Below are 20369 nucleotides of genomic sequence, written 5' to 3'. Positions count from 1 at the left end.
GTATTTTATTATTAATTCGTATGCATTGCTTCTTTCTGTCGAAGTCAATGACTTGCAATGCGACACGTTTACATTTTGCTGAGTTTGTGGATTACGACACCGTGCAATAAATCGCGTGATCCATGCTACGATTTTTGCTACTCGAGATATTGAGCTGTGTGCACACAAGAGCTGTTTTATTATCGGTTCGTCTCCTAACTGAGTTGTTGCTACAATTTTTGTTTTTCTGACTTCAATATCGGGTTCCGGATATTGAATGGGTTCGATGTCCTTAAGGTTTTTTAGCATCCATTGTGGCCCTCTCCACCACATGGGATCGGATGCTAATTGTTTGCTAGTCAAACCTCGGGTGGCACAGTCAGCTGCATTTTCTTCTGACTTTACATGATGCCACTGGGATGCTGGAATGACGTTAGTTATCTGTTGTATACGATTTGCTATAAATGTGCTCCATCTGTTTATGTTTCCCTGAAGCCAACCCAAAACAACCATAGAATCGGTCCATGCGTATAGAGTTGCGTTTTGATGTGGAATGGCTTGTAAAATTTTGCTGACTAATTGGGATGCTAACAGCGCTCCGCACAGCTCTAAGCGCGGTAGCGATATTTTCTTTTTCAGTGGTGCTAGTTTTGTTTTGGCGGCCACGATGTTCGATGTGCGCACGCCTTTAGGATTCACTGTTACTATGTAAACAACACAGGCGTAAGCCTTTTCTGATGCGTCACAGAAACAGTGAATTTCGTAATTTTGAAGTATATTAAGCTGTAAGTTTCTATATCCAGTTTTTTAGAGATGAGATGAACTAACAACGGGTCCCATGTTGTAGTATCGATCCCTAAATTATGTATTGCGTGTATACATTCTGTAGATGTGTCATACAATCTCCTGAGTTCAAATGCTGTTTGTTTTTGTATTGTTGGTTGGTTCAAAAATATGTCAATTTGTTTAGAGAATAACACTTGTGGGTTATTATAGCGATGAATAAGTAGTTCCCATGCTATATCGTAATTTTCCGCCGTAATATGAAGATGCTGAATTAGTCGTTCTGCGTCTCCTTTGACTTTCCCTTTGAGATGCTGCATTTTTTGTGTTTTAGTTAGTAAGTTGCTGTTATGGATCGCTTCACAAAATAAATCATGGAAGGTAGGCCATTGTGTGTACTTCCCAGTAAAAATTGGTATTTCCAGTTGTGGTGTACTTTGCTGTAAATGTGCTGTAGATGCTAGTTTCCTGTTCAATGCTCGCTTGATGTTTTTGTAGGATGATTCCATACTTGATAGCTGTTCCTCGTAACTTCTGTCCTCTCCTTGCAGAAAGTTGTCAATTTTTAGATGAAGATTATCGATAACATTCCATTTTGATTGTACGTTGCGAAGTTCATCCTCCAACTCCCACTTTTCTGAAATTCTGTCAAGGTTGATTCCTGTTATAAGCCTATTAAAAGCCCTGAAGTTGGTTTTCTGCTGTGACATTAACTCCTCTATTTTCTCCGTCCATTGTGTTGCTGTCTCGTTTGTGTTCCTGGATTCTCGGGGTTGTGTCTCCATTTTTAGTAGCTTGGATCTCTGTGCTAATAGTAGGTTGCGAGTTGATTTATAGATATCGGTTGCTTTTGAGTATATGTCATCCGTGAAGTATACTACGTCGGATTTACCGGGATAGTCCTGAAGTAATTTGTGATTCCTTTCAAAGTCCGCCCAGTGGTTTTCCAACGCGTCCAGTCTCATTTTGACATAGTCCAATGTCTTCCTTGATTCCGAGTCCTTGTGAAAGTTGATTTGTATTTTTTGTATTTTCTTGATGTTTTCCTCCTGGTAGTTTAGTAGGGTTTCCATTTTTATAGGAATAAAAGTGCAATAAGAGCAAATAAAAAAGAACGATCTTACTTTGAGGATGCTGCTGTGATTTCAAGTCTCCTGACTTGCGCTGCGACGCCTTGCTGCGTGCTGTCGCGGTGTAGGCGAGCCTCCTGGCCCACGCCTGAACGCTGATGCTGTGAGTACAAGCCTCCTGGCCGGTACTTTGATGCTGATGCTGTGAGTACAAGCCTCCTGGCCGGTACTTTGATGCTGATGCTGTGAGTACAAGCCTCCTGGCCGGTACTTTGATGCTGATGCTGTGAGTACAAGCCTCCTGGCTGGTACTTTGATGCTGATGCTGTGGGTACAAGCCTCCTGGCTGGTACCGTAATGCTGATGCTGTGAGTACAAGCCTCTCCTGGCTGGTACTTTGATGCTGATGCTGTGAGTACAAGCCTCCTGGCTGGTACTTTGATGCTGATGCTGTGGGTACAAGCCTCCTGGCTGGTACCGTAATGCTGATGCTGTGAGTACAAGCCTCTCCTGGCTGGTACTTTGATGCTGATGCTGTGAGTACAAGCCTCCTGGCCGGTACTATAATGCTGATGCTGTGAGTACAAGCCTCCTGGCTGGTACTTTGATGCTGATGCTGTGGGTACAAGCCTCCTGGCTTGCGTTGATGATAGCACTTCAATAACTTAGAGAGCACTAGTTCACTGGTTACACGTTCCGTGACGTGGTGTTAACGTGTCAGTTGACAACGCGAACTATACTGGACTGTACCGGAAACGCGAGATCAAACCAGTCCGTAGGATCGAAGGACCATTTAATGTGGGGCGTAACTCCTACATTAAAGAATGCTAGGGTAAGGATGCTATGCTATGAGGATGTGAGTGATGCTGAAGGGTCGGGAGAGAGGTGGAATGAAAACGACCAGTTTGAGTGACTGTTAAAAATACACTGATTTATTGCTATAAAGTATTCAATGCGTTCGTCGCTAATTTGGGTCAACCGCGCAAACGCTTACTTAGCAATAACTTATTAGCTATATGAAAAGTGAATACGTTTGTACGATAGCTCGTACAGATGAAAACTCACACTACGTTCCCTGAACCCAGTTGTGAAATTATGCAGTACAAAAAGTGTCCTTTGCTTAGGCGTGGACTGGGGCGGCGTGCGGCGCGAGTGGTTCTCTCTGCTGTGCGGGCAGCTGTTCGACGCCAAGCTCGGGCTGTTCGTGTCCTTCCACGACGCGCCCGGCGGGCTCGTGCACCCCAACCCCAACCGCCCGCCGCACCTCAAGGTAACACATACTTAGTAAAAAATTGGCTAAGTGCGTGTCGTGCCACACGCATTGTAGGGTTCCGTAGTTGTCCGTCGTTACCACAATATATTTCAGAAACAAGCAATTATTTCATCTAAAGTCACTTTTCATATTTTCTGCTAAGGAATTTTTACTGGTTAAGAAAGGATAGTGCCAGGGTCTGGACCAAGTGCCCAGAATCAACCCATAGTGCATTTTGTTCCTCAGGCCAATACTAATGTGTAAACCGAAGCGCACTGCAATCTATCCCTGGAGTTAAGAGAAAAAAAGAGTTTTGTTTTGAATTATTTACATACAAAATATCATCGATATATACGTACTACGCATAAGATTTCGTGATTTTGGCATTAAATAACACTCGCTATGATGAACTTAACCATACTGCATCCGTACACCTTACTTTAGTACGACTTCGACATTTTATAAGCGATCAACCGCTGTTGCAATAGTTTGGTTAGTTGACAGAAATCATTATTTCCAAAATGAAGCAAGAGGTTGCGTAGTAGGTATACATCGATGATATTTTGTATGTAAATAATTCAAAACAAAACTCTTTTTTTCTCTTAACTCCAGGGACAGATTTCAGTGCGCTCCGGTTTACAAATTAGTATTGGCCTGAGGAACAAAATGCACTATAGTTTCATTCTGGGCAGCACTTGGTCCAACTTCCATACATGGATTGGCACTGTCCTTTTATAATACATGATTCAAATGACTATTACTCTTAGGCCCAGGGCCAGAACACACAGTGAAACGCAATCGCAATGAAACTGCAACTTCTAGTTACTTTTGAGTTGCATCTAAGTTTCTGCCATAGCGTCCGTTGAGAGACCACACATGACGCGACCAGTTTGAAACCGGTTTGAACTGGTAGTGTTCTGGGCCTTAAACTAACTGATGTATTTTAACCGTTATAATTTTCCTTGAAAGTTCATGAAAATCAGTTATATTACGAATTTTTCCAGATTTTCAAGTCAACAATTTAGTTTTTATAGGAGGGGGGGAGGGGTCGACGACGACGTAGTAGTAGTAGTCAAAGTAGTTGGTTTTATTTAGTAGACTAGCTTTCCGCCCGCGGCTTCGCCCGCGTGGAATTTTGTCTGTCACAGAAAAACTTTATCGCGCGCGTCCCTGTTTCAAAAACCGGGATAAAAACTATCCTATGTTCTTTCCCGGGACTCAAACTATCTCTATGCCAAATTTCATCAAAATCGGTTGCGAGGTTTAAGCGGGAAAGCGTAACAGACAGACAGACAGACAGACAGACAGACAGACAGACAGAGTTACTTTCGCATTTATAATATTAGTTGGGATTAGGCCGTTATTTTACAGTAGCGTCCTGTGTTTGGTTGCAGCTGAAGCACTTCGAGCTAGCAGGCAAGGTGGTGGGCAAGTGCCTGTACGAGTGCGCGCTGGGCGGCTCGTACCGGCAGTTCGTGCGCGCGCGCCTCACGCGCTCTTTCCTCGCGCAGATCATCGGCCTGCGCGTGCACTACCGCGTGAGTACTAAACAGCGGGTATAGTCTGGTCTGTGAGCACGTAGAATGTTGTCCAATGACCCCAAGCTACCCATCCTTATCGCTCGCGCGTAATTATATTGCTGTCGCGCTCGCACACTCACTGCGGGCGCCCGTCGCACAGTCGCAACAGCAATATAATTACGCGCGAGCGATAGCTTGGGGTCATTGGACAAAATTCTACGTGCTCACAGACCGGGCTTTAGCTTGGATGGCAGTGACGTCGTCATCTTTATTTTAACCACAGGACGTCCACTGCTGAACATAGGCCTCCCCAAATGATTTTCATTTGCCCTGTTGGTAGCGGCTTGCATTTCACGCGCAGATCATCGGCCTGCGCGTGCACTACCGCGTGAGTACTTTACAGCGGATAGATTGGATGGCAGTGACGTTATCATTATCATTTCACAGGATGTCCACTGCTGAACATAGGCCTCCCCCAATGATTTCCTAGGGATGTTGTGGATATGTAGTTTCGGTTATGGATACGTTTACGGATATAGGAATAATATTATGCCGGTTTCGGTTATGGTTACAGATATTTTTTTATTTTGGATATCCGAAAGTTTCGGTTATTATCCATAATATCCTTGATCTACATTTTGCTCGGTTGGTAACGACCTGCCAGCGCCTTCTTGCTACCTTTATGAGGTCATCGGTCCACCTTGGTTACAGATACCGTGTCAAGATATTAAAAGGTGATTGTTGTTTTGTTGTCTCTTTCAGTACTTCGAGTCGGACGACCCCGAGCTGTACCTATCGAAGATCAAGTACGTTCTGGAGACGGATCTGGACGCGGCCGACGGCGTGCCCGAGCTGTACTTCGCTGACGACGAGTACGACGCCGCCGGCCGCCTGCGGGCCACGCGCGAGCTGCTGCCCAACGGCGCCAACATACGGGTGAGGCTCGCGTGACGTCACAGGAGACGGCCTGGACGAGTACGACGCCGCCGGCCGCCTGCGGGCCACGCGCGAGCTGCTGCCCAACGGCGCCAACGTACGGGTGAGGCTCGCGTGACGTCACAGGAGACGGCCTGGACGAGTACGACGCCGCCGGCCGCCTGCGGGCCACGCGCGAGCTGCTGCCCAACGGCGCCAACATACGGGTGAGGCTCGCGTGACGTCACAGGAGACGGCCTGGACGAGTACGACGCCGCCGGCCGCCTGCGGGCCACGCGCGAGCTGCTGCCCAACGGCGCCAACGTACGGGTGAGGCTCGCGTGACGTCACAGGAGACGGCCTGGACGAGTACGACGCCGCCGGCCGCCTGCGGGCCACGCGCGAGCTGCTGCCCAACGGCGCCAACATACGGGTGAGGCTCGCGTGACGTCACAGGAGACGGCCTGGACGAGTACGACGCCGCCGGCCGCCTGCGGGCCACGCGCGAGCTGCTGCCCAACGGCGCCAACATACGGGTGAGGCTCGCGTGACGTCACAGGAGACGGCCTGGACGAGTACGACGCCGCCGGCCGCCTGCGGGCCACGCGCGAGCTGCTGCCCAACGGCGCCAACGTACGGGTGAGGCTCGCGTGACGTCACAGGAGACGGCCTGGACGAGTACGACGCCGCCGGCCGCCTGCGGGCCACGCGCGAGCTGCTGCCCAACGGCGCCAACATACGGGTGAGGCTCGCGTGACGTCACAGGAGACGGCCTGGACGAGTACGACGCCGCCGGCCGCCTGCGGGCCACGCGCGAGCTGCTGCCCAACGGCGCCAACATACGGGTGAGGCTCGCGTGACGTCACAGGAGACGGCCTGGACGAGTACGACGCCGCCGGCCGCCTGCGGGCCACGCGCGAGCTGCTGCCCAACGGCGCCAACATACGGGTGAGGCTCGCGTGACGTCACAGGAGACGGCCTGGACGAGTACGACGCCGCCGGCCGCCTGCGGGCCACGCGCGAGCTGCTGCCCAACGGCGCCAACATACGGGTGAGGCTCGCGTGACGTCACAGGAGACGGCCTGGACGAGTACGACGCCGCCGGCCGCCTGCGGGCCACGCGCGAGCTGCTGCCCAACGGCGCCAACGTACGGGTGAGGCTCGCGTGACGTCACAGGAGACGGCCTGGACGAGTACGACGCCGCCGGCCGCCTGCGGGCCACGCGCGAGCTGCTGCCCAACGGCGCCAACATACGGGTGAGGCTCGCGTGACGTCACAGGAGACGGCCTGGACGAGTACGACGCCGCCGGCCGCCTGCGGGCCACGCGCGAGCTGCTGCCCAACGGCGCCAACATACGGGTGAGGCTCGCGTGACGTCACAGCTGCTCGCCGGAGACGGCCTGGACGAGCACGACGCTGCCAACATACGTGTAGTATGTGTACGCGCCACCCTCACACTAACATAAATTAAGGCTTTATATTTGGTGTTGCTGCGTAAACTGAGACACAATATACTCGCATCGTACAGTATAAACTACTTTCATTGACAACTCCCGGTCCCCACATTACATACGGATGAGGCTCGCGTGACGTCACAGAAGACGGGCCTGGACGAGTACGACGCCGCCGGCAAATAAACGGGTGTGAATTCTTAAACTTCCCTGATTGTGACGTCATAACTTCTCTTTGCCGGTCAACCTTTACGCCCATAAAATAGATGAGGACCACGCGACCCGTGACAACTCACAACAGAACGTAACTAGTAACCATAAATAGATATAAGTACTTACTAACATTAAATGTAATTTCAAATTGGCAATGTGAGCGCTTTGGATATAAATCTGTAAGCTCACTTGCATTTTAATTAAATAAATAAATAAATAAATAAATAAATAGTCGATATGGATTCAAACCCGTACGCATGGACGTATTCAGATACGTTCATACGGACCGCACGGGTCCATACAGCTTATGACCGCAGCCTGTGGAAGAACATAATAATATGTGGTCGCGATCCTTATCAGTGAGGGACCAAGGAAGAAGAAGAATGCGTGCCCCACTGGGTGGGGAATGGGTGCCGGCGAATTCCTGCACGCCTCGCGTCCTTTAGGCCTCAGCCTCGAAACAAGCGGGCAGCTCGCGCGGCGCTTTAGCGGCGAAGTGTTGTGTTCGGGGTTGTGTTGTCGAGATATTTGTTTTTATTCGCAAACGAAATGTCTGAACAACGGCGACAATTTTATTTCGATTCAAATTTATTCCTAACGCTCGATTTATTGTGGGCAAAAGAAGGAGTGCGCTGCCCGCTCGTTGCCCGCTCCGGCGCCGCTGCCGCGCCGCTGTTTTCGAGAACCGGTCTATTTGATTTTACGCATAAGATCCTGCCGCTCCCGCGCCGCCGCCGCCGCCGCCCCGCTGCCCGCTAAGTTCGAGGCTGAGGCCTTATTGTCTTCACTACTGACTGTTGTACACCGTCGAAATGTGTCTTACTGAATAAAGAAATTTTGAATTTTGAATTTTTGTATAAAGTGATAGCGATGTGACGGGCGTCCTCTGTTAACAGGTTCGGAACAGTACGAAGCTGCAGTACGTGGACCTGCTGGCGCAGTGGCGGCTGGCCGTGCGGTGCCGCGCCGAGACCGACGCCTTCCTGCGCGGCCTGGCGCTGCTGGTGCCCGACAACCTGCTGGGTGAGTGTGGAGACCGACGCCTTCCTGCGCGGCCTGGCGCTGCTGGTGCCCGACAACCTGCTGGGTGAGTGTGGAGACCGACGCCTTCCTGCGCGGCCTGGCGCTGCTGGTGCCCGACAACCTGCTGGGTGAGTGTGGAGACCGACGCCTTCCTGCGCGGCCTGGCGCTGCTGGTGCCCGACAACCTGCTGGGTGAGTGTGGAGACCGACGCCTTCCTGCGCGGCCTGGCGCTGCTGGTGCCCGACAACCTGCTGGGTGAGTGTGGAGACCGACGCCTTCCTGCGCGGCCTGGCGCTGCTGGTGCCCGACAACCTGCTGGGTGAGTGTGGAGACCGACGCCTTCCTGCGCGGCCTGGCGCTGCTGGTGCCCGACAACCTGCTGGGTGAGTGTGGAGACCGACGCCTTCCTGCGCGGCCTGGCGCTGCTGGTGCCCGACAACCTGCTGGGTGAGTGTGGAGACCGACGCCTTCCTGCGCGGCCTGGCGCTGCTGGTGCCCGACAACCTGCTGGGTGAGTGTGGAGACCGACGCCTTCCTGCGCGGCCTGGCGCTGCTGGTGCCCGACAACCTGCTGGGTGAGTGTGGAGACCGACGCCTTCCTGCGCGGCCTGGCGCTGCTGGTGCCCGACAACCTGCTGGGTGAGTGTGGAGACCGACGCCTTCCTGCGCGGCCTGGCGCTGCTGGTGCCCGACAACCTGCTGGGTGAGTGTGGAGACCGACGCCTTCCTGCGCGGCCTGGCGCTGCTGGTGCCCGACAACCTGCTGGGTGAGTGTGGAGACCGACGCCTTCCTGCGCGGCCTGGCGCTGCTGGTGCCCGACAACCTGCTGGGTGAGTGTGGAGACCGACGGCTTCCTGCGCGGCCTGGCGCTGTGAGTGCCTCTGTGCCTTCATGACGCTATGATGTTACGTCTCGCAGTGTGACACGAAAGACAATACATGACGAAACGTGCTCGACATGACACGGTTCGACGCGACGTGGCATATAACGACACAAGATGACGTTATATGCCACGTCGACGCTACGTGATGCGATACGAGGCTACGGTGACGCGATGTGACGCTACGTGACGCGACACGACACTACGTAACGCGATACGACGCTACGTGACATAACGACACAAGATGACGTTACATGACGTGGCGCGACACGTTCTGCGACTGAGCGCTGATGTTTGATCCCGATCGTCATTTGCCACCGTCTCAAAGCGAGCGTTGTTGCAGCGGCGTTCGACGAGATGGAGCTGGAGCTGCTGGTGTGCGGCTCGGGCGAGCTGTCCGTGGCCGACTGGCGCGCGCACGCACGCGCGGCCGGCGGCGGCCGCGACTGGGAGCGCGTGCTCGCCTGGTTCTGGGCCGCCCTGCACGCGCTCACGCCGCCCGAGCGCGCCCGCCTGCTGCACTTCAGCACCGGCTGCAGCCAGCTGCCGCCCGGCGGCTTCCAGGTGCGTGCCCGCCTGCTGCACTTCAGCACCGGCTGCAGCCAGCTGCCGCCCGGCGGCTTCCAGGTGCGTGCCTGCCAGCTGGGAGCGCGCCCGCCTGCTGCACTTCAGCACCGGCTGCAGCCAGCTGCCGCCCGGCGGCTTCCAGGTGCGTGCCTGCCAGCTGGGAGCGCGCCCGCCTGCTGCACTTCAGCACCGGCTGCAGCCAGCTGCCGCCCGGCGGCTTCCAGGTGCGTGCCTGCCAGCTGGGAGCGCGCCCGCCTGCTGCACTTCAGCACCGGCTGCAGCCAGCTGCCGCCCGGCGGCTTCCAGGTGCGTGCCTGCCAGCTGGGAGCGCGCCCGCCTGCTGCACTTCAGCACCGGCTGCAGCCAGCTGCCGCCCGGCGGCTTCCAGGTGCGTGCCTGCCAGCTGGGAGCGCGCCCGCCTGCTGCACTTCAGCACCGGCTGCAGCCAGCTGCCGCCCGGCGGCTTCCAGGTGCGTGCCTGCCAGCTGGGAGCGCGCCCGCCTGCTGCACTTCAGCACCGGCTGCAGCCAGCTGCCGCCCGGCGGCTTCCAGGTGCGTGCCTGCCAGCTGGGAGCGCGCCCGCCTGCTGCACTTCAGCACCGGCTGCAGCCAGCTGCCGCCCGGCGGCTTCCAGGTGCGTGCCCGCCTGCTGCACTTCAGCACCGGCTGCAGCCAGCTGCCGCCCGGCGGCTTCCAGGTGCGTGCCTGCCAGCTGGGAGCGCGCCCGCCTGCTGCACTTCAGCACCGGCTGCAGCCAGCTGCCGCCCGGCGGCTTCCAGGTGCGTGCCTGCCAGCTGGGAGCGCGCCCGCCTGCTGCACTTCAGCACCGGCTGCAGCCAGCTGCCGCCCGGCGGCTTCCAGGTGCGTGCCTGCCAGCTGGGAGCGCGCCCGCCTGCTGCACTTCAGCACCGGCTGCAGCCAGCTGCCGCCCGGCGGCTTCCAGGTGCGTGCCTGCCAGCTGGGAGCGCGCCCGCCTGCTGCACTTCAGCACCGGCTGCAGCCAGCTGCCGCCCGGCGGCTTCCAGGTGCGTGCCTGCCAGCTGGGAGCGCGCCCGCCTGCTGCACTTCAGCACCGGCTGCAGCCAGCTGCCGCCCGGCGGCTTCCAGGTGCGTGCCTGCCAGCTGGGAGCGCGCCCGCCTGCTGCACTTCAGCACCGGCTGCAGCCAGCTGCCGCCCGGCGGCTTCCAGGTGCGTGCCTGCCAGCTGGGAGCGCGCCCGCCTGCTGCACTTCAGCACCGGCTGCAGCCAGCTGCCGCCCGGCGGCTTCCAGGTGCGTGCCTGCCAGCTGGGAGCGCGCCCGCCTGCTGCACTTCAGCACCGGCTGCAGCCAGCTGCCGCCCGGCGGCTTCCAGGTGCGTGCCTGCCAGCTGGGAGCGCGCCCGCCTGCTGCACTTCAGCACCGGCTGCAGCCAGCTGCCGCCCGGCGGCTTCCAGGTGCGTGCCTGCCAGCTGGGAGCGCGCCCGCCTGCTGCACTTCAGCACCGGCTGCAGCCAGCTGCCGCCCGGCGGCTTCCAGGTGCGTGCCTGCCAGCTGGGAGCGCGCCCGCCTGCTGCACTTCAGCACCGGCTGCAGCCAGCTGCCGCCCGGCGGCTTCCAGGTGCGTGCCTGCCAGCTGGGAGCGCGCCCGCCTGCTGCACTTCAGCACCGGCTGCAGCCAGCTGCCGCCCGGCGGCTTCCAGGTGCGTGCCTGCCAGCTGGGAGCGCGCCCGCCTGCTGCACTTCAGCACCGGCTGCAGCCAGCTGCCGCCCGGCGGCTTCCAGGTGCGTGCCTGCCAGCTGGGAGCGCGCCCGCCTGCTGCACTTCAGCACCGGCTGCAGCCAGCTGCCGCCCGGCGGCTTCCAGGTGCGTGCCTGCCAGCTGGGAGCGCGCCCGCCTGCTGCACTTCAGCACCGGCTGCAGCCAGCTGCCGCCCGGCGGCTTCCAGGTGCGTGCCTGCCAGCTGGGAGCGCGCCCGCCTGCTGCACTTCAGCACCGGCTGCAGCCAGCTGCCGCCCGGCGGCTTCCAGGTGCGTGCCTGCCAGCTGAGAGCGTGCTCGCCTGGTTCTGTGGCTGCAACCATCCCACATTCTCAATCCTACACTCCCCACGCTGGCTAAACGGGATGAGGAGACCTGATATACGCATATTTTGTCCTATAGTCGCTTTTTACGACATCCACGGGAAGAGGAGTGACATTTTATTCAGCTGGAAACACACGGCTACCGACAATAGAGGTTGCAAGTTATACCAAAATTAGAAAAGGAGGTAGATGAGCCTGAGACGCATCGAACCTCATATTAATCAATGAGGACTATCGTATTTATTTGCCCTCACCAGTTGGCGCAACTGTTGAGTAAAAGCCTATTCAAACCTGAGCGACATTCGCTGCCGCTGTGGGTAGAGGTACATACCGCGCGGGTTTCGCTCAGGTGTTTAGTATCAAGTATTGCGGCTAGAGCGACCTGAGCGATATTCGCTGCCGCTGTGGGTAGAGGTACATAGGTATATACGGTACGCATAGACGGTAGCGAAACTAGCGAATACCGCTTAGGTCTGAACAGTATTATCACCGCATACCCACTGGGTTTTCTCTGCCGCAGACGGTAGCGAATACCGCTTAGGTCTGAATAGGCCTTAAGGTAGATACTGTCACTCTCATTGCCGCCCGCTTATTTTCGGACTGCCCACTAATTCCCCATTGTCTGGGCCAGGAGCTGAACCCGCGCTTCCAGATCACGCCGGCGCCCAACTTCGGCGCGCTGCCCACGGCGCACACGTGCTTCAACCAGCTCTGCCTGCCCGACTACGACAGCTACGAGCAGCTCGTCAAGGTAACATACCCACGAGTACTTCTTCTGCCGTTGTGCTGGGCTTTAGGACCGGCCTCCACCAAGGTGGAGCCATAAAGTTAGTAGGTATACCCAGGCCTGTTCATCTCCGCGAGTTTACATCGAAAACAAAACACGCACGATGGCCCACCTACAGGATACTATTCGACAAGGCCTCACATACGAGCAAACATTGACTTACGCACGCGTATTCTTGTGTATGATGGAAGAAAATAAAGAAAATGGTGTACTAAATACTGTGCAGTATTTAACTGCCTAAATAATAATAAAAACACAGAATGTACTTTTTTAAGTTGCCTCAAGACACTGAGAGGTAAATAAGTAGTTAATATTATTCGTGATAATTCATGCTAAATCATGTATTTCCTCCGCCATTTTCCGCAGTTTGGCACCTCACGTCACATCATTTTACCGAAGTCAGCCCTATAGCTTCGGCGCAGTGCCGATCACTGACGTTTGTCAACAAAATGGTGCTTGACTCTTGAGACAGGCTAAATTACACCATATTGTTAATGACATTGAGCATACATTTTTTTAAATACCTTTGCGAAGTAAAACTTCTGTACGTAGTACTTATTATTATTCTGTGGTATACCTAGCGGAATAGAGCAACAGAGAACTGAGTTGAGCTGATTTTCTCCACTCCACTCCGTCTTGGTGGAAACCGGGTCTCAGGCACTTAGATACTCGCTGAGTGCTAGACGATTTACGGTCTGAAAAGGGGCCGTCCATAAATTACGTCATCGATTTTTTCAGATTTTAGACCCCCCCCCCTACAATCATCCTATCGTCATTTCTTAATGACCCCCCCCCCCCCTCCCCCCCTTCTCCCAAAATTGACGTCATTACCAGTTTGGCAAAATTAAAACACTTGGTTATAGAATCACCATTTTTTTTTAATAGATAGAGTGATTCTTAAGGAAGGTTTATATGTATAATACATGTAAGTACCACGGGCGAAGCCGGGGCGGGCAGCTAGTATTATATGTAATATTATTGTTAGAGTATTTTATCTGTAGTTATTACTGTATTTGTCACAGATATGGATAGATGCAGCATGTGAAAAAATTTGTATGAAGCGGAGCGTGTCACTTTTTAAACGTCATTAGTGTCATTTTAGCGAATTTTAGTGATTGCCGCAACGTAAAAATAATCGTATCATCGTACTGCATTCGCAGTCATCGAAAGATATTATTGTTAGAGTATTTTATCTGTAGTTATTACTGTATTTGTCACAGATATGGATAGATGCAGCATGTGAAAAAATTTGTATGAAGCGGAGCGTGTCACTTTTTAAACGTCATTAGTGTCATTTTAGCGAATTTTAGTGATTGCCGCAACGTAAAAATAATCGTATCATCGTACTGCATTCGCAGTCATCGAAAGATATCGTGTGACTCGATTCGAAAATTAATTAATTCCGATAAAACTGATAATTTGTTAAATACAAAACCAAAAACATCTTTATTTACCTTTTTAAATATGTGGGATATGATGCTCAACCACAATGAACCAGTGAATTGACGGTTGCTTGCTGCCGAGGAACCAGGAAGGTCGGTTGCGATCTGCGATGGTCCCTAAAGGCTGGAGGATGCTGGCTTGTTGAAGACTGGAGCTGATGACGAAGTGGCGGAGAGGGTGAGGATGACGGAGGCTGATGCCGAAGATGGTGGTGATGGAAGGTCACGTTCCAATCACGTCGGGGTCACCAATGTGGGATATGATGCTCAACCACAATAAGGAAGCTAGATGTTAGTGCTTCCTTCCGAGCGGGTGTTATGCTCGGGGACCAAGGTCCAATTTACACCATCTTGGTTTGTCTATATATACTTGGCAGGATATAAAACTCCGTCACCGCGATGCAGGTTTGTATGAGCGGCGGAGTGTGCCATAGTGTAGTCGTAACAGCGCCATCTGTTGGTCACTAGTTTGTAGTGGCGTATCGTAGATGTCGCCACAAATAAATTAATTCTTACAAATCGTTAAATCTCGTTATTTTTTTTTACCCTACCAGCGTTTCAAGACAAAAATTTGTCAAGTGCATGAATACATGGATCAGTGTGTGTCTTATTGTTATGAGTAAGTACGGTTCCTTGGGATCGGTATGAGTGCACCACATACAGGGACCATGGTTTTAACTCTTAAGAGTACATCGCAGGATATGTATTAAAAACAATGCTATTTTATACTTCTTCTACTGCTACTTAATTCTAATTAACTAATGTTACTTGTGCTGTTAATTACAATTCTCAATCCGTAAATAATTTCTTCTTTCTACCGTGTTCGTACTACTGTCCTCGTAAAATCATCGTAACCGATTGTTGTAATCGGATTACTGAACATCACTCGACCATGTATGTCCATTTGGACATATCGGAATGGCACGCTTTGACGATCAACTTGCTGTATCTACTCTAATCCATATCTGTGGTATTTGTGTACATCTATGTTGCATTATGTATGTTTATTATGAGTTATTTTAGTATTGTACGCGCCTTAGCCGCCCCTCACATTTGCAGTGTGCTGGAAGAAATTTATTTTTAGAAATAATCTTTTTGTACGTGAACAATAAACTAAATAAATAAATAAGAATGACGTCAATTTCGGAACACCCCCCCCCCCCTATCTATCATTTACCGTCATCCGCAGACCAACCCCCCCCCCCTAATTTAGAATGACGTAATATATGGACGGCCCCAAACTGGCCAATAAAATTCTCAATAAACGACTTGAAAAAATCGAACTGCCTAAGGCGGGAATGGCACCCACGACTTTGAAGCGACTCTAATCGCTAAGAAATTTTAATAACGATTGCCCAAGAAAATATACAGCTGTCGTTATACTCGCCCGTTACACTCGCACACTCGCTTACCGACAAAGTATCGGAACTTGTAGGCCTAAGATGCGCGCCGTGATAACTTTTATCGACATCAAAATGTATGGGCAAAATCGATAAAATGGCGTGATAACCGCTTATCGCGGCGCGCATCTTAGGCCTATTGGCATGCGTGACAATCTTAACAACTTGACATTACGTTACGTTTCTCATACGAGAGAATATCTATACCTATATATAAAAGAAAGTCGTGTTAGTTACTCCACTTATAACTCAAGAACGGCTGAACCGATTTAGCTGAAAATTGTCAGGGAGGTAGTTTAGAGCCAGGAGAAGGACATAGGATACTTTTTATCCCGTTCGAAATTAAAAAAAAAGTCTGCTTATTTATTGCCATTAAGGCGGAACAAAGTTCGCAGGGTCAGCTAGTTTGATATAAAATCGCTTCTTATCGGTAAAACAACTACACAAAGCGAACATTATCTGCTCAAATGCTTGTAAAACGTTTTTTCTTCTTCAAGGCGCTGTTGTGGGCGATCAACGAGGGCGGCGAGGGGTTCGGGATGATCTAACTTGTATACACATACAATGTTTTACCACGACTCTAAGGCTGGTTTTAGAGTCACGCTGACGCACCCTGACCGTCAGCGCTGACAGCCGAAATGTATGAACCGTCGGCGCCGAGCGATCAGCCTCACTCAGGAACGTTCCCTTCAATTACATACATATTGATCTGTCAGCGCCGACGATCAGCGAGCGGTCAGCGCGATTCTAAAACCCGCCTAAGAACTAATAGGGAATATGCATGATGATGATGCCCTTAAATAAAATTGACAACGGGTTAAACAGAATATAAATGTAAGAAAAAGGTACGTAATCCAACATTGTTAGTAAAATATTTCCGTCCCTCTCTAATAGCTTTTTTATGACGGACACGAAGTCTTTCGTCGCATTTCTGTCCAGACTTCTGAATTTAATCTTTGTATTGTGAAGCTTTAATATTCAAGCACTAACCAAGATTATTGAATATATTACGTACTTAAAAAATATAGTCATGCATATTCCCTATTTATAAAAATAATAATTGAAAAAAGCGGACGTCATTCTCCAAACTCTATTTGGCGTAAGAACAATGTGAATTTGGTTATTATCACTTAAACTTAAAACTTCTTTGAAATTCGCACAAGGTCTAATATTTTAAAACTCCAGGCAGTGTTGACCAATGAAGAAATTGCCTAAAGAATACTCTACGACCGATATACAATAATTATGCTCGTTTTGCATTTATATTCTATTACATATTGGACATTATTAGTTTTTATGTTGACATGTTGTGTGAGATTGTGTTATGTGCGTGCGTGGTAACATCTCGTTACTTGTGTGGTGAATGTTCAAACGGAAAACGGGATCACTGTGTATTACTAGTATAATATTATTTTTCAATTAAATATTTTAATAGAAATGTTGAACAAGGCCTAAAGTTAATGTAAACTTGACTTCTAGTCAGAGATGTCCCCGCCGAAGTGAGGGCGATATTTATTTATTAGAAACGGCCTTTAAGATTAAATTATTTATTTATTAGATAGTATTAAATCGATCTCTTGCTAGTCATAAGCGTAACTTTCTTTCGTATTTTATAACCGAATTTGTTCGGTCAACTTTTGTTAGTTAACTAATGATACAAGCTCTTCCGAAAAAGGCACATGCATGTCATAATCATTGGAATATCATTGATTTACACTAACTACCAAAACTTTATCTTAAGATAAAGTTCTGATCATCAAATTGAACCCATTGCCAGACGTAGTACCAGTTAATACGGTTTATGTCATGCATGAACCAATTTAGTTGTTTTATTGAAGCCGGGGCGTAGTGTTCGTAGTTGTAACAAAGGATCCTGCCAGCTGCCGGTCAGTCGCGGAATTGAACCATCGACAATAATCTCGTGCCCGGTGCGCGTGCGCTTCTGACATTTGCTGACTTTCATGAGCCCTTTTATTTGTATCGAGTTAAGTGTAAAAATCTTTGTCTTCTCTTTTTTTGTCGGGGAAATTACGTATTGAAGTCCGGGGACAAGGCCAATGTGTGCCCCCCCCCACCTCTCCCCTCATCGGTAGGCTGAGGCATATCCACTAAAATAACCCAGGTGCTTCGTCACTCGCTTTAGTGGGGAAAACTATGGGAATCTTGACAAAGCCTTCAATGAGCACCGTCCCTCCCAGATTCTTCTCTCTACTTGGCCTAAGTTTTAACGCAATTTCGCAGTAGGCAAAACAATCCTACTAGAGAAAGGTCTTCTGTCACTTTTACTTTTCTAAACTAGCCACTGATTTCGAGGATTTTGCCTTCCTTTCAGTATGGAAATGAGGGACAAGATTGAAATCAAGATTTATGATTCTTGAATAATATTATTTTTGCATATTCTCTGTATTTACTATTATAAATCGCTGTCAGCAAGTGTCGGAATTGTAATGTATTAGATGTGTGACATCTATAAAATGTATGCATGTGTTTGTGTGTTGTGAGAGCGCAAGCAAGATGAGAGACTTCATAAAATACTTTTGAGTTAGTATTATTTATTTTAGAATATTTTATATTAGTGATTAAAGTTGACATATTGCAAAAAGGTATTTATTTATGTATTTAGTTGTAGATTAATTATTTTTAAATGACATTTTATTTATACTTATGTATAAAAACTATCGTAAGTTTAAAGCCTATAAATATTTTCTTGTGAGATATGTATAAGCATAGTTTATGTATTAGATAAAAGGAAAGCTACATTATTGTTCAGATATTTCTATGATTGTGTATGTAAATAGTGATAATGCTACGTTATAAATTATATGTTGAACCATTTCAACCATAATAGTGACATAATGTCTGAATTAATTTATTTATTTATGTAATACAATGAGAAATATTGAATGTGTAGAGAACATTATTAACATAGCCAACTTGATCTTGCTCTATATGTCACTAGCTTGTCAATGGTCGCCTGACCCATGTTGGCCTAATGTCAAAGGATTTATTTTAGGGCTGGAGACTGTTGGACTTTAGTAGTAGGTATCTATTTATTTCATTCTCTTTAGCGATTACGCCCTTTTTAGACCAAATAAAGCATCTCGTGTTTCACAAAGCCGTACTATCCGTATTATTATGTTAATTAATAAATATGCATTCTTGATGTAGTGGTGATGTAGCCTACTCGGGGATTCCTGCGATTTCCCTTCAAAACCAGTTCGCGCCATAATTATGTAACAATCGGACTATTTGATGACCAATTAATGTATCTGATGAAAAATTAATACGACGTTTGTAGTTTTGGGAGGAAAAGGCACGTGCCATCCTCGTAAGATTAGACAACGGTATATAAATAATATAGTTGACTAATATTTCCTCAAAATATTCGGTACTTCACCGAATTCAATCTTGATTTTTAAGAATCATCATCCAAGTTCAATGAATTCAGTTTAGTCAACATTTAGGTATTTTTGACACGTGCCTAAGTTTGACAGAATCGATAGAGGTCCTCTCAGCAGCACTGCTTGAAGACCTCGAATCGGGTTTTACAAAGATTGGTTACAATTTTCAATGGTTTTTATGTTTTCTGATAGCGTGGGGAAACCTAAGGTGGCGCGACATGTTCGTAGAAATATGGTGAGGCCATCGTTTAAAACATAATAACAACACGCCCATTAATTCTAACTAGTATAATCAACTATGTATTTTATAGCTTAAATTTTTTTACCACTGGAAATTAAGATAGAATTGGCTGAGCTTAATTTTTTTGCATAAATATTTTTTATTTTAATTTATTTATTTTATCTGTATAGAAATGAAACACTTTTTTATCGATGTTACCTACCTACTGCCTATCTCATAATTAATATTTTATTAGTTTTATTCTTTTGGTATTACTGTCTGTAATGTGTTACATCGTTACCTTAAGAATGGATGTGAACATATTTTTATCGAGCAATATTCATACTAGTCGTATATCGTGATAAAGAGGTTTCTTAAGTATTGTTATACAAGTTCATAGTTTCATAGTGTAGCGCCGCTTGCGCCGCGTCGGCTCTGCACTTCACTCAGTGTTCACCACTCTCTCTTTTTACATTTTATAGTGAACATTCCAAACGTAGATTATATTTTGTAGCTAAATCGTTGATTAGAAATGTAAGACTGAAATAAATTATACGATACAATTTTGGCGTTTCTTTTTAACATAATTTCCGTTAGCTGAATTTTGACAAAATATTTTCGTGGGAAGAGTTTAAAATGTAAATAGGTACCTACTTTTTTTTTTACAAATGGGTTGTGTCTTGGAAATTAAAAGAATTAGATTTTATAACATTAAATATATTTTTCTCATTACAAGTGTACATAACATTAGAATAACAACTTACAATTAAAACGACTTACCTTACAAAAGTAATGTTTATCTATAAAACTACAATAACTAAGTAAAAATGTAATTAAAATACTTACCAAACTCCTCAAAAAGTACTAATAGAAACTCACCAAACATTACTTTCTTTCTATTACGACAAAAAATAATGTTGAGTGAGATAAACAATAAAGATGACCCACTATTGTCAAATGATCAATTTTTGCAACTCCAAAAATTCATCTGCACAGCACAACTTTCATAATAAAAGGTGAAAACATTGAATTACGTGAAACGAAACGCATATCACTAAGAATAATTATCGCGGGTAGTAGTTGTCATTTAAATACAAGTAACTGTCAAAGTATTTCAGTTATTCGGCGTGTATGGATTTTGCAATATGTGATCGGTAAAGTTTCGGCCGATAATCTGTTACCGCGAACTTAGTGGGGATAAAGATCTGTGGAAGACAAATTTTCGGCGTTTTGCAAGTGATTTTAACACTGGCAGGCTCACGCAAGCCAACTTACGAAAAAACAAAAAACTATTGCCAAGACTGTTGTGCAGAACGTGACGGGGTGAGTTGCAAGTTAAGCAAAATTATTGGCAGGACAGTTGTGCAGAATGTGACGTGGTGTGTAGTCAGCACTCAGCAG

The 20369-nt window shown here is 48.8% G+C and overlaps 1 protein-coding gene across 1 annotated transcript in view; it reads left to right on the top strand.

Annotated features, from left to right (window-relative positions):
• Window positions 1-19531, top strand: part of LOC135072738 (apoptosis-resistant E3 ubiquitin protein ligase 1) — a 65771-nt gene extending 46240 nt beyond the window's left edge. Inside the window, exons 12-18 of the mRNA XM_063966767.1 lie at window positions 2957-3102; window positions 4479-4622; window positions 5367-5540; window positions 8081-8207; window positions 9433-9653; window positions 12350-12469; window positions 15845-19531. Of these exons, the coding sequence (XP_063822837.1) occupies window positions 2957-3102; window positions 4479-4622; window positions 5367-5540; window positions 8081-8207; window positions 9433-9653; window positions 12350-12469; window positions 15845-15895 (983 nt within the window). The 3' untranslated portion in view covers window positions 15896-19531. The remainder of the gene's footprint in view (window positions 1-2956; window positions 3103-4478; window positions 4623-5366; window positions 5541-8080; window positions 8208-9432; window positions 9654-12349; window positions 12470-15844) is intronic.
• The last annotated feature ends 838 nt before the right edge of the window (window positions 19532-20369 follow it).

This window comes from Ostrinia nubilalis, chromosome 6 (assembly GCF_963855985.1).
Source record: "Ostrinia nubilalis chromosome 6, ilOstNubi1.1, whole genome shotgun sequence".
NCBI classification, from domain to species: domain Eukaryota; kingdom Metazoa; phylum Arthropoda; class Insecta; order Lepidoptera; family Crambidae; genus Ostrinia; species Ostrinia nubilalis.
This window is presented reverse-complemented; position numbering and strand designations above follow the sequence as displayed.